Source organism: Heteronotia binoei, chromosome 19 (genome assembly GCF_032191835.1).
Source record: "Heteronotia binoei isolate CCM8104 ecotype False Entrance Well chromosome 19, APGP_CSIRO_Hbin_v1, whole genome shotgun sequence".
NCBI lineage: Eukaryota > Metazoa > Chordata > Lepidosauria > Squamata > Gekkonidae > Heteronotia > Heteronotia binoei.
In genome coordinates this window covers 24517895-24532092 of record NC_083241.1, presented here as the reverse complement: position 1 = coordinate 24532092, position 14198 = coordinate 24517895, and the positions used below count along the sequence as shown (strand labels likewise).

General features: G+C 43.7%; 1 protein-coding gene across 2 annotated transcripts in view; it reads right to left on the bottom strand.

Moving 5' to 3' along the window:
- SECISBP2L (SECIS binding protein 2 like) overlaps window positions 1-14198 on the bottom strand; it is a 55924-nt gene that overhangs the window by 24555 nt on the left and 17171 nt on the right. Inside the window, exons 2-8 of one of the 2 annotated variants that reach the window (XM_060259847.1) lie at window positions 12913-13091; window positions 11321-11645; window positions 10055-10190; window positions 6863-7086; window positions 6726-6750; window positions 5238-5353; window positions 3689-3808 (exon numbers count right to left, since the gene is read on the bottom strand). In XM_060259847.1, coding sequence (XP_060115830.1) covers window positions 3689-3808; window positions 5238-5353; window positions 6726-6750; window positions 6863-7086; window positions 10055-10190; window positions 11321-11645; window positions 12913-13091 — 1125 coding nt within the window. The remainder of the gene's footprint in view (window positions 1-3688; window positions 3809-5237; window positions 5354-6725; window positions 6751-6862; window positions 7087-10054; window positions 10191-11320; window positions 11646-12912; window positions 13092-14198) is intronic. The other variant, XM_060259848.1, reaches the window with a different exon arrangement.

The following is a 14198-nucleotide window of genomic DNA, read 5'->3' as shown; positions in this document are numbered from 1 at the left end:
TGATGATCGCTCCAAGATGTTCAGTCCTCTGGACTGGCTGGAGAGAATTCTCTGAGAAGTTTACTAGAAACATGGTAGACAACAAAGAGCAAATTCAGTGCCCTGGATGGCCTTGGCTTGAGAGGATGATCTGACCAGCAGATCATCCAAACAGGAGTGGGCATGAACCCCCTGCTTCCTCAGGTATATCGCAGAGTTGGTGAGAATCTTGGAAACGGATCCTGGGAGCTGTGAACAGCCCAAATGAAGGGGCCTACATAGAAAGTATCTGCCGTTGACCACAAAATGAAGAAAACTTCCTGCGGGAAAGATGAATAGGAATGTGCAGGAAGGTTTCTGTTAAGTCAGGAAGTTGCCTGGCTGGAGAGTCTTCGATATAGACCTCAATAACTTCACACGAAATCTGAGGAATCTGAGATCCAGGATAGCTCCCCAGTAGCCGTTTGTTTGGGGCACAGCAAAACGGACGGAGTTCTCCTGACCCCGTTCGAGAAGGGGAACTGGTTCTGTCACCTGAATGGCCATCAGATGCTGCAAGGCCTGGTTGAGGAAAATCCGCTTATTGCTGTCTTAGCAAATGGGGACTGGATGAACCGTTCTAGTGGCAGGCTGAAAACCTATGGTATAGCCCAGTTCTATGACATCTAGGGTCCAAGTGTCCACCCATAACGCTTTCCAGGTCAGAAGAAAGACAGACAGGCCCTCACCAGAATCCGGGCATAATCAACTTGTTTGGGCTTAAAATTGCAATTGGTTGGGCTTGTGAAGCCATGCTTGTTAAGTCTAGATCCAGTGGGATCTCTCTTGAAAGGTGGCTTAGAAGACTCCCAGCTACTCTTTTTGGAATCCGAATGAAACCATGACAAGGAGTGTTGGATACAAAAGGAACGATTTCCTCATCTGTCGGAATGCCTGAGGGATCTGGGCATATCTTTTTTCCTGTCACAAGTTTCCACCAGAATCTTCCAAATAAGCGGTGGCCGTAGCATGAGAGTCTTAGAAAACTTGTCTGCTGGCCAGGCCTGGTCAAAGAGGCCTCCTGGCAACAGTGGCCAACACTAAAGCTTTGGATGCTAAGGTTACAATGTCCACACTAGAGTCAGCTGTAAAGGAAGTTGCCTTGAAGACTCGATTAGCTCCCTCTAGAAGCCTGCGATTATTCTCTGGCAAGAGCTGAATCAACCTATGAATCTAAACAACTGATGCTCTGCAGGAGATGGATGCTGTAGCTGATGTTCTCACCATCACTGTAATGACCTCGTAGATGATTTTTAGGGCCGTGTCAGCTTTTTTGTATAGAATGTCACGGATGTTGCTGTGACTGTCTTCAGAGAGCAGACCAGTTGACTGGAGCGCTGCCACCAGAGCATCTACTGGAAGCACCTGCAGCAACTCATTAGCATAGTTAGGCAAGGCATATGATTGCTCAACAAGATGAGGGAACTGTCTATTGACAGCTGGTTTGTCCCATTCCACCTGGAGTTGATATCCAAAATATTTAGGGAAGGAAAATACCTCCTCTACAATCTTATCTGGAAGGAAAAAACTCTCAGAATTCCCTCTGAGCCTGGGTTTAAATCACCTCCTTGATGTCTTGGGTTCATCTGTATCCAAGGGAGTCTCGTGAATTTCTAGGGCTGCTATGGCCTTACTCAACAAGTGATAGTCCTCTGGTTTAAAAAAACTGGCTGGACTGTTCAGGAACCCTGACCACCTCCCTCCTCTTCATCACAGATGAACTCCCCTTCTTCCAGCCCTTCTGTATCAGAGTCTGAAGAAACTGACTGTGCAGGGATCTCAGGGTAACTTGTGTTGGAGAGTAGCTTTTTTTTTCCCCTTCTGCTTTGGCGAGCCATGAGAGATTGGAATGGGGAAAAGGAGGAATATTTTGGGAAGGTATTTGTTGCTTAAAAGCCTACTCTGGCACAAAAAGAGGACATTTCCTCATTTACTGTTCTTCAGAAATCAGCCATCAGTCCAAAAGCCAAGATGTCTTCTATCAACTCCACACGCTGCACCTCCAATATGGTTGCCCACAGCTTCCAGGAGCACCAAAGGGCCAGCAGCATCTTCCAGTAAGAGGTGCCACTCCACTCTGCTGCAGCCCTGGCAGCCAATCCATCGGGACAATCATGCCCCGAAGGCATGTCTGCCCTGCCTGAAAACCCCACAGCAGCTCTGTAGCATGCATCTCTGACTCTTCAGCAGTTGATTCGTCAGAGCAGATGGCACAATCATGCCATGAAGGCATGTCTGCCTTGCCTGAAAACTCCACCGCAACCACAGCAGCAGCAGCAGCCTGTGCCTCCGACTCCTCGTTGGCAGAAAAACTGCTGGAGTGCTCTACTGCCACCATAGGGCTGAAAAAAGAGGAGGAGCACTCAAAAAGGCTGAACCTCTGTCTCCCTGAGGAGAGAAGAGGAAAGTGATGTGCAGACACAAGTGAAGAAACGGAGGCTGGGAGAAGAAAAGAAGAACTAAGTCAGAAGACAAAAATAAATACACACAGAATTGAAGAAATAAAGAAGTTGAGGAAGAAAAAACACAGGTAGAGGTTAAGCCTATACAAACTGCTGCTACTTCTTTCAGAGGCAGGAACAGCACTGAAGGGGCGGGTCATTCTGAAGGTGCCAAGAGGAAGTTTCAAAAAGTTTTCCTGCCTCCCTATTTATTGGAGCAATGGGAATAACCCATAGACATGTCCTCCATGTTACAGGGGAAAAGACCTCTGCCTGACATCCTGGAGAGCTGCTGCTAGTCTAAGAAAACACTATTGACCCTCATGGACCAACAGTTTGATTCAGTAAAAGACTGATTAATGTGCAGGCTAGATGGACCCATTTTATTTTTCTTTTGTATGTGCCTATTTGTCATCTGCCTTTCCCAGAGAGATGCAAGGCAAAACACAGAAAATTACAAAAGCTACGAAGACTTATATTGAACACGCTGCAACACATGCCGCAATAAAACTGGATCACACAATAAACTCAATGAATTTTTTCTTTAAACCTAGTCCAATATAAACTGGACTTCTCTGTTAGAGAACAACTGTTTGACATAAGGCAGCTTCTGTTAGATCAGGCCCCAAAATTTCCCAGGTTGACCTAAGATGAGGCTGCAGTAAACCACTTAAATTTGTACCAGTTACATCCTACTAGCAGTCCTTACCCACTTGGGGGAGGGGGGGGGGTTTTCCCTAACTCTAATAAACAGCTTCTATTTCTTTAAATGGAAATAAACACACATCCAGCACAAATGTACAATGGAGTGATCACTTTCCTTCTGGATTCAAGCACTCTGTGGTGGGCTGCACCTCAGTGGTCCAGAGCCTGTGTAGGACACAGAATCTTCCTCCCACAATCCCAAATAACTCTTGCAGCAAAAGCTTTTCTGCTTAACGAATGCCTGTGCCGCAATCCCCTCCCTGTCTCAGACATCAGCCCTACGACTGTGTTCATATACAACCCTCTGAAGTACAATAAACAGTCTCAATAGATGTGGCCCTGAATGTTTGCTCCTTGATAAAATATTAATTGGCTTGGTAGCATAATTTCATCTTTCTTCTTGTTTGCTGGGCGGGAAATGTTCTTTTTAAAAATAGACAGAGTTCAATGGTGCAATAAAACATGAATCAGCTTTTTTTGATTCAAAATAAAATGAAGTTAATAAAAGGGAGGGGAAAGGTCACCTGGAAATATAAAGGCTCAGGACTTTGGTCTTTTCTGTTTGCTTGGCTTCCTGTTATGGGTTTCTGCACGTTCTGTCTTCTTTCTGAAGATGTGCTATGCCCCCTGCATCGAAAGGCAGGCTACAGTTTGGGGAATAAACATATTATAAGAACTGGTGGTTTTATGGTTATAGCTAGAAAAACACAATGCCATCAGTTAAATTCAAAATTAATACTGTCAATATAAATATCCTGCCCTGACTTCAATAGCCCAGGCTAGCCCAATCTAGTCAGTTCTCGGCAGCTAAACAGGGCCAGCCCTGGCTAGTACTCGGATGGGAGACCTCCAAGGACTGCCAGGGTTGTGACGTAAAGGCATGCAATGGCAAATCACTTCTGAACATCTCTTGCCTTGAACACCCTATGGGGTCACCATAAATCAGCTGTGACTTGATGGCACTTTCAACTAACCAACAAATATAATCAGCCTTCCGCTATGTGTCTAGCCTTACAGAAAAAAAGTGACATATATTCCACAAAAACAGCCTGTGCTGGAAAGGCTAAATTTAGAGAACTGGACCAGGAGAGCTCTGCCAGGAGTCTGGATGGAAGAAACTTCCAAGCTCTAACTGGAACGCAGCAATCATTCAATGGACGGTTCAACAGACACCTCTATCAGGGCTACCAGCAATCATAACTAAATGGAACTTCCTCAACTGTAGGCAGTAAACCTCTAAATTGCAGTGTCAGGAGGCAACATCAGGGGAACACCTCTACCTCTGTTCTCTGCAGATGACCCACTGGAGTAACCAGATGGCCACAGCATGATGCAGGATGTTGGACTGGGGTGACCAAACTGCAGCTCAGGAGCCACATGTGGCTCTTTCTACTGTACTGAGTGGCTCTCAAAGCCCCCACTGCCCAGCTGGCAACATTTCAAGTTAAAGTGGCTTTCTTTCCACCTCTTCCTCCCTCCCCCATCTGCCTGCCAGCCTTCCTTGCAGTTCTCAAACATCTGATGTTCATTTCTGGCAGCTCTCAAACATCTAATGTTTATTCTATGTAGCCACCCCTGGACTAGACAGACCATTAGTCTGATCCAGCAGACTTATGTTCTAATGGGGGGAAGGGAATTAAGTCTGATGCACTCGTATGAAAATGTGGGCTCCTCAAACCAATACCCACATGTTTGGCATGAAGTAGCACTCTCCTGTGCTAGACAGGATGGCTGTCAGTTCTTCCCCTGCTTTTTGGGGCGGGTTAATAGCCACCCTCATTACCATCCTACTTCATCCTGAGTATATTAGCAGAGAATTAAACCACAAGAACACATGAACTCAACACAGAAAGGGCCCAACCCTTTCTGGTGACTGAGGCAGACAAGACAAACAGTGTTCACACAATGGTTACCACTACCAATAAGGTGTTGCCCTTTAGTAGCCTCCAAAAACCAATGTGCCACCCTAGTTTGCCAGCTTTTGTGTGCTTCTTAGCTTTGCATTTTAAAAAGCCACACCTCGGATAGCTTATATAAGGGTCAACATCTTGGATTTTCTCAATGAAAGGATACCTGTGAACTACTACGATGCTCCAGCTGCCTTCCCCCCCTCATGAAAGATGGCGTTCTCTCTATCCAGGGCTTTTTCTGAGTAGCCTGGGAGCTGACGCTGGCCCAAGTGACACCACCTGAAAGAAGCACCACCAATATATACATGTATTAAAATGTTACATGTGAGAAAGCAAAGAGAAGTGACGAGAATGTACCTGAGTCAACGTACACAAGAGCACTGTGCGCCACACTACATCCAAGCAAAGACCTTGTCTGGAATTCATCAGCCAAGAGGTAATCTTAAGCAGCAGGAAAACAATTGCTTCCTGCCACCCCAATCGCTACACCCTTGCATAAAACATGACCTGTTTTCTTTTGAATCAGCTATGCTTTTGCTCCCCTTGTGATGAAATATTTGCATCAGCATAAATGCCACATTAAGGACCCAAATGCTTATCTGGAGTTCTAAGAATTTAAGAAATACAGATCTGGAGAAATATGGGTTTGTTTGTTTTGTTTTGTTTTTTTTAAAGAGGGACAGAAACAGAAATAGGGAACATTTTGAAGTAAACTGACAGAGTAGTTGTATACACCAAAAATGGTAAAGTAACATAGGTGAAGTCAGGACCATTTGATTTGCTTGTCTGTTATGACCTTCACCAGAGACCCTCTTATGTACATCCCCAAATTTCTGAGTTAAACTGAGTGGACCCTGAAGACAGGACCTGTTCCCTTTAGGGCACCTCAGATATGAAACTGACCTTTCAGCTATTCATTTGGCACCAGTGATGTTTCAGCAGTCATTCAAAGTCATTTGTTTACTTAGGATCACTCTTAAATTTATGCTGTTTTGATGGCCTCCTCACCAGCTTTTTGCTCAGAGTTTCCCTGTTTAATCAGGGGCTGATAAGATCTCACTGACAAATGTGTGCGTGCATGTTTTTTAAAAAACATTTATGGTCACGTTAATGCTTAGTGCTTAAATTGCTCCAACTGCACTTCATTTTTTAAAATTTAATTTATAGTGTTTATGACTGTTGATGTTTATTACTAGGAATACTTCTACTGCCAGGTTCCTATTTCAATGTCATCTTAGGCTGTGATTATGTTGATGCTGTGATTTACTATCGATGATGTCAGTTGTTCTAATATTGCAACCCACCTCAGGCATTTTTAAAATGGAGAGGCAGCAGCTAATAAATGCTTTAACTACATAGAAACTGTAAAAACACAATGGAACAGGAACAGCCTCTACGGAAGATAGAAAACCAACAAGAAATTAAATTTGCTCAAATGAGCCGCAACATAATTGCCAGGCAGCGAATTAAGAGTATGCAAATATGGATGCATTTGTAGACAGTTGGGGCAACACAGATTTGCATCACTCATACAAGCCAGATGAGCTCTCATAACCTGTTCTATCAATTTTTGTTTGTTTAGGGGGAATGCACACAAAAACAGCTGAAGCTCAGTCAGATTTTCTTGATCCAGTAATATTAGAAACTGTACCTGAATGTACTGATGGCTCCCCGATCTGAAACGACAAAAAATTACAAAGAAGATCAATTATAGAGCTTGTTTCTTATGTTTTGCTAATGTTGTGTTACCTTAACTTTTGGGCAGGGGGGATGAGACGGGTTACCTACATTTGGTGCAACGCAGTCGGCGCTTCTCAAGCTCATGGCTGCAGCCTGGTTGCTGTGCTTAGGGCTGCAGTAACCACTATCGCTATCGATGTCTGCCTCGCTAGCCCCTTGCTCACTAGAGGATTCCGCTGGGTGGGAGGTCCGCCGCCGCCTGCCTTTTGGTTTCCAGTGCATTGTGGTCATGCTCTCCGAGAGGGACTTGTTGGCTATTTCTGAGGGGAAGTCTGCAAGGCAACAGAACTAAAACTATCAAGAGCGTAAGAGCTCTTGAACTGATATACAGGCAACTTAAGTAAACATACCAGAACTGATTTGGTACAGTGACTAAGCAGGGTTTTTTAAGCTACACACACACAAAAAAGATTGGTGAAACTAAAGCAACGCTCCATGTAGATTTTTACCATTATAAGCAAACTTGATGCAAGTTCTAAGTCTTCTTTCATAATGGGAATTTTCTACACATCCAAGAACAAAAAAAAAATTGGGGAACACAGTCTATTGTTTCATTTTTGAATCTGCCCAATGATAGTTAAATACTCCTTACTAGAAAAGGCTACAGATCAAAATATTAAGTGCTCTTCAACTTTCAAGGGCATCACAGAATGCTGACACTGAGTTTTACAGCACTTCTCCTTATGTTTGGAATAAGTATCTTTTACACAGTTCAAAGAGCTTCACACAGATTTTGTACAGATTTTGTAGAGAGCCAGTTTGGTATTTGTCAGTTTGGCAGAGGTTGTCCTTAAAAGAGCAGCTGCTGTGAGAGCCCTCTCAGCCCCACCCACCTCACAGGGTGTCTGTTGTGGGGGGAGAAGATATAGGAGCTTGTAAGCCACTTTTTGACTCTAATTCAGAGAGGTGGGGTATAAATCTGCAATTATTCTTCTTTCTCGCTGGCCCCTAGGCAGCTTATTAAAGTTTAAGGAAATGCAGAGTGACACCAATGAAGATCAAGGCTAAGAGAAGGTCAGTTGACGTGTTTTTATGGCGAGTAAACAAAGTTTGACAAATGGAGAGTGGGGAGGATCTATTTCAGGCCAAGAAACTGTAAAGAACCTTAAGTAATTCATTATCAACTCTTACCTGGCCACCCCCATGCTATTCTTGCTTCAGCTTTATCATGCTCTCTCGCCTCACCTTTGTTTATACAAGATAGCAAGACCTCTGGCCAAGGACCTCGCAGTTCTGTACACCAAGTGATACTGTAGACGTTTTATGAACATTATAAACAGCAGTAATCTATACATGACAGTAGGTTACGCCTAAACAGAATGAAGTTAAATGGAGTAATAAGCAGCTTCCTTGAGAAGCCGCATAATGTTGAATTAATCCTGGCAGCCCAACTGTAACACAACTGGCACATGAGTTTCACCACTCAGTTTGACAATTACACCTTTTCTAACCACATGTATCATATAGGCATAGGAGCCAAGGTCTTTTCAACATGATTCTAAGTTGCTGCCACAGATATATGGGGTTGCAGAGTTCAGAGCTGCACATAGGGTATCACTGTAAGAGTATTGATTTATTCACTTCATGTATACCTCCCCTTTCTCTTCAACAGTGAATCAAAGCAGCTTACATTGCTCTCCCCTCCTCCATTTATCCTTACATCAACCCTGGGAGGTAGGTTAGGCTCAGACTCTGTGACTAGCCCAAAGTCACTCAGTAAGTGGGTGGGGATTTGAAATTGATTCTCCCAAATCCTAGTCCCAGATTGCAGATTCCACTCCCACACTCTCCCATCACTATGCCATGCTAGCTCTCACAGCATACCGCGGTAGCGCCGACAGGAACACATGCACGTTCCTCTGTGCACAGCCTGGAATTCCACCTGCAAAATTAATCTCTTCCCTCCCCCGCAAGCTTTGGGATGGAATATGATCTTAAAAGAAACCCCTACACAATATAAAAAGGTAAAGGTAGTCCCCTGTGCAAGCACCAGTCATTTCCGAATCTGGGGTGATGTCGCAGCACAACATTTTCACAGCAGACTTTTTATGGGGTGGTATGCCATTGCCTTCCCCAGTCATCTACACTTTCCCTCCAGCAGGCTGGGTACTCATTTTACCGACGTCGGAAGGATGGAAGGCTGAGTCAACCTTGAGCTGGCTACCTGAACCCAGCTTCCGCCGGGATTGAACTCAGGTCGTGAGCAAAGAGCTCAGACTGCAGTACTGCAACTTTACCACAACATGCCAAACGTCATATTATCAGGAACTAGGAGGATGACTTGAATAAAACACATTTTGAATTTTGAAAGGTGAGCAAAACTCATAATTGGGACACACCCTCAAAATGTTTTAGAATGAGGACCAATGCCCTTGGACAAACTGTGCCTTCTCTCTCGGCTGCTGAATAATCTAATATATGCAACTATGTGGCACAGTGCCGGATGCACTGTGGTCATGAAACTGATGACTTCAGGAGCTCATGCCCTCTGTAAGTGCCAAAATATGGTCAGCATATGAACTTGCCTCCAGCTTGACAGTAAGGAATGCCAGCATCACCATGTTTCTGAGATGCAGAAGGAAGGCTCCCCAGGAAAAACAAGCAAACTAGTGTTTCTACTGGTTGGGGCACACATACATGAACAAGCACACAGCCCACGTCCCAACCACTGGGGACTGGTGACAAACAAGAAAATCCACCAGAAAGCTGCCTAGGGGCCAGCGAAAAAGAAGAATTGCAGATATATCCCCACCCTTCTCTCTGAATCAGAGACAAAGAGCGGCTTATAATCTCCTTTATCTTCTCTCCCCACAACAGACACCCTGTGAGGTGGGTGGGGCTGAGAGAGCTCTCACAGCAGCTGCCCTTTCAAGGGCAACCTCTGCCAGAGCTATGGCTAACCCAAGGCCATTCCAGCAGGTGCAAGTGGAGGAGTGAGGAATCAAACCTGGTTCTCCCAGAGAAGAGTCCACGCACTTAACCACTACACCAAACCGGCTCTCTACAAAATCTGTACAAAATCTGAGACATCAGTGAAAACCCTGCTCCAGTTGACAACAATGTTCACCTAATATTCCACTGTGCTCTCTGAACCAACCAAGTTTTAAAACTCACCCTCAGGTGAATAAAGAGGAATGTTCTATGCACAGGGAGGTTTCACTGATTGGGCAAAGCACCATCAGCAGGCCTGGCCCTCCCCTCCTCTACAATCATGCTTGGATCACCCCAATATTGACATACCTGTTTGTTGACAAGCATCCACAAGCAACACGATTTTCGGTCTGCTCTCAGGGCCTGATGCACTGGTCTCTTTCTGAGTAGCAACGCTTTTCACTGGAGGCCTTTTGTTTTTTATGTGCATCTGCAAAGGCTGCTGCTGGTTTTAAGAAAATTATCCAAGGAATAAGGATTAGCATGCAAGCTGAAGACTCTGTTTAGGCAAGACTTAATTTTATGGAGTGCTGCAAAAAGTAACAGGGCACCCCCTTCAGGCGCAAATATCCAGTAAATATGGATTGTGGAAAATAACCTGCATAGGCTACCACAATGCTAAGTCTAGATGGTTAATACTGATAGCTGTCATCAATATCATCATATTAAACAACAGCAACAGTAGAAGGTAGCGTTGAAGTATGGGAACACCATTTGTAACATGAAGCCCAGAATATCCAACTAACATTTCCACCGGAGTATCAGGGAACATTTAAGGAAATTCAACTAACACCGCTCCATTTTCAACCAAATAAAATAAATGGAAACTTGCTGACGATCTGGAACTGGAAAGCCATTCAAGCTTCCATCTAACCAGGAATAATATGGTGGAGAGGATGATGTTAACTGCTTCAGTGTATCATAAGAAGGGTTAGGAAGCACTGAGGCCAAATACAAAAAACGCCACTAAATTTACTTTTTGGGGGGGGGGGGGAGGAGAACAACTATGTAAACAAAAATTATTGAAAAGTATTGTTTGTCTACCTCATGGAGCTTAAAGTGCATTTTCAGTTCCGCAATTGTCTTTAATACTTTACAATCCAAAATGTGTATCGTTTGGGGTTCCTTTTAGTTTAGTTAGGAGTGCGATTTAGTATTCTGTCACCTATTTATGTTTGTATAAATGTAGGTTAAAGGTTTTCATAACACATCCAGGTGAATACATAAATCATACACATAACACCCTGAAACACCACTTTGGAAGCTAAGAGTGACAGATTGCAAAATGCTTTCTGCAACACACAATTGCAGCATCGTTCCAGGCAGCACAAGTACCAACGCACTGTGGCTATCAACCCAGCCTCCAGCAGTTGCATGTGGAGAAATCCCATGGAAATCAACAGGATCTGAGGGCACTCAATAGGGGACAAAGATTGCAGACACAGAATGCAATGAGAGGTTATTGTAGGTTGCACAGAAGGTACACCTTTAATTACTTATTTCAAAATCCACTGATAATTGGTAAGCCACTATGCATCCATTTAATTTGTATTCCCTACTGTCGAAGAAGCTTACTTTCTGTATGACTGGTCCTCTGGTGGCACTTCTGCTCCTCTGCCTACACAACGGAAAGACCTGACTTGGCTGGGCTGGACGATCTGCACATTCCGTTGCAACTGCACTCACAGCGCTTGCTGCCTGGAAGGGAGTAGAGTAAGGCGCCGGGAACGGGTGATAGAAGCCCATGACTTGAGCGCACGGTGCCGGCATCAATTGGTAATAGGTGTACTCTGCTGACACAGGTGGCTGAGCTGATATAATGGGATATGCAAGGTATGGCCCAGTGGGGTTCTGGTTAGGTTGCTGCCACCTGATGTCATTATTGTACAGCGGAAGTTGCCTGGAAAAGCCAAACAGGAGAGGAGCAGAAATGTTATCCTACAGATACATATGCAACATGGATGCTAGAAACATTCATATCTTGTAAAATTAGAACCAGAGCACATAAGAATATGTGCTGGATCAGACAAGCGGTCCATCTAGTCCAGCATCCTCTCTAGGGGTCCTAGAGGGTCAACAATACGGCACAGAGGCCCAGGTCTCTGAAGTCCTTTGGCACTGGTATACAGAGGTTAACTGGTTCTAGATATGGTGGCTCTCTTCAGTCACCATGCCTTGTAGCCACTCATAGATTTATCCATAATTCTGTCTAATCTTTTAAATTCATTTACATCTGCAGCCATCACAACCTCCTCTGGTAGCAAATTCCACATTTTAATGACTTGCTAAGTAAAGTGGCACTTTCTTTTGTCTGTCAGTAAAGGTTATGGAAGCAGACAGTCTAAGTCGCTCCCCCCCCAAAAAACAAGTTTTATAGGTAAAAGGGCAAAACAAATGTGAAGATTAAAAGATGTGGAATGAATGATGCCCAACAAGTCCCACCTTTGCCCTATTCTCAAAACAAGAAGTGCAGTTTTCTGCCTGTTGGCCTGTTAACATCATACTAGAGTGCATGCTGTACAAAACAGAAAGGCAAACATTTACTGCTACCACATTTTGTAAGCGGCCAACGTGAGCAGCCGTCTTAGTAGCACTGGCAAATATGCAAGCTGAAAGAGGACCTGCCCCCCCTATATTTCATTATTTTCTTTATTTATATCTCACCTTTCTCACTGTGACTCAGAAGGGTTTACATGCTATAAGATGTAATCAAACAGCACAACAGTGCAACCTATCTAACAAACACTGCAGTAGAACTAGGGTTACAGAAATCAGAAGCAATGCCAAAAAAGTATCATTCAAACAAAATACGGGGGTGGGGGTGGGGGGGGGGGAAATAGAGGAAGAGCACTGAAAAACAAAAGGAAGAAGAAAAAAATCAGGAAGAAAACTCCTTCAACAGCTATATTATTTAACTGCTGTTCAGCCCCATCTCATGCATTCCTATTCAAGAGCAAGTCACACAGGCCTCGTTGAGGCTTATTCTAAAAGGAAGTGTGAGCAGGATTATAGCTGAAAGCGCTGAAGTCCTAACCCATCCAAGTGTTCCAGGGAACACAGAAATGGTATGGCTCTCTAGGTGTGAGACAAAAGCAAGCAAAAAAAATCTACCAAGTAATAGACCCAGTTAGCATTTGAACCCTTCACCTGTGAAATACATTCATTACCTATTGGACTGGTTTTCTTGAACGAACGGATAGCAAGTAATCAGGTAGCTGGGAATAGGAGTTGGTTCCACACCACTAACACTTCCACCGTCGTTAGGCAGCACCATCGGCATCATGAGTGAATCAGGACCCTTCTTCTGAGGAATGAATGGTTCTACCTCAGCAGACAGTTTCACATTCTTCAGCATGCCAGGGAGGAGGGGGGGCAGGGGAACAAAACAAGTCTTTATTAAACATGGCAAGGAGAATAAAAAAATCAATTGCACTCACATCATTTTTCTGCATCTCTTAAGATTTTCATAAAACTGACTTATTTAATCAGCCAAATTATTCACACACAAAATAACTATCCTGATGACCAGCTTATACTAAGATTAGAGGAACTCACTGCCTGTGTAGACTGCAAAAGGTTTTCCTTGTTTCTGCAGCTCAGTTCCTTCTCTGTGACCTTTTTATCATAATAGGATTATGATCCTGAAGTTAGCAAGGGCCATTACACATCATCTGCTTTAATTTTAGCCATGTCCTAGGCACCAGCATTTGTTATACAGGACTCAACCAGAAGATAACCCTCCCCCATAAAAAATGTCAAAGCCAAGTTTCATATATTGCATGCCCTTTAAAAGCTTTATTTCCATTAAGAGAAAAACACTACAAAACTATACAATTATAGGCTCATCACATAGCATACCATATACAATTTTACTAAAACGCACAATAAAGTATGTAACACTCTAATAGATGCCTTCAAGCTCCTTCCCCACAAAATACCGGAATATTTCACATTACCAATTTTTCCCGAACTCTAAATACACAGCACCAGTTTCTCATACAAATTACAGTATCTGCTGCTGCACATTACGATAGGCTACATATATTGCACAGGGATATCTCCACAATAGCAAACTGTTCAGTATATACTGCACGCTTTGTTGCTGTGAAGATACCCTTGGCTAGCGGAGCGAGATTGTCCTGATCCTGCGCTTAGCACCACCCTGAACTGCAGATGAATATTTTCATGGCAAGGAGACCAACACAGAAAGCTTCCAGGGCCTTAATTATTTGCAAGTGGAGTAGCAGCACTTAAAATGCTGACCACACCCACCGTCTTGCAAAAGCAATGGCAAAGGACCATGCCTGTAATACAAGTCCCTTCATTTGCAGCATACAAGTGGAAAACGTGACAGAAGTTGAAGGTTATTAGCTAGGGACTAATTACTGACTTAAGTCAATTGTATTAACCAATTTAAATGATAATACCTCTTAGGAGGAGAAGGATTTTTTTC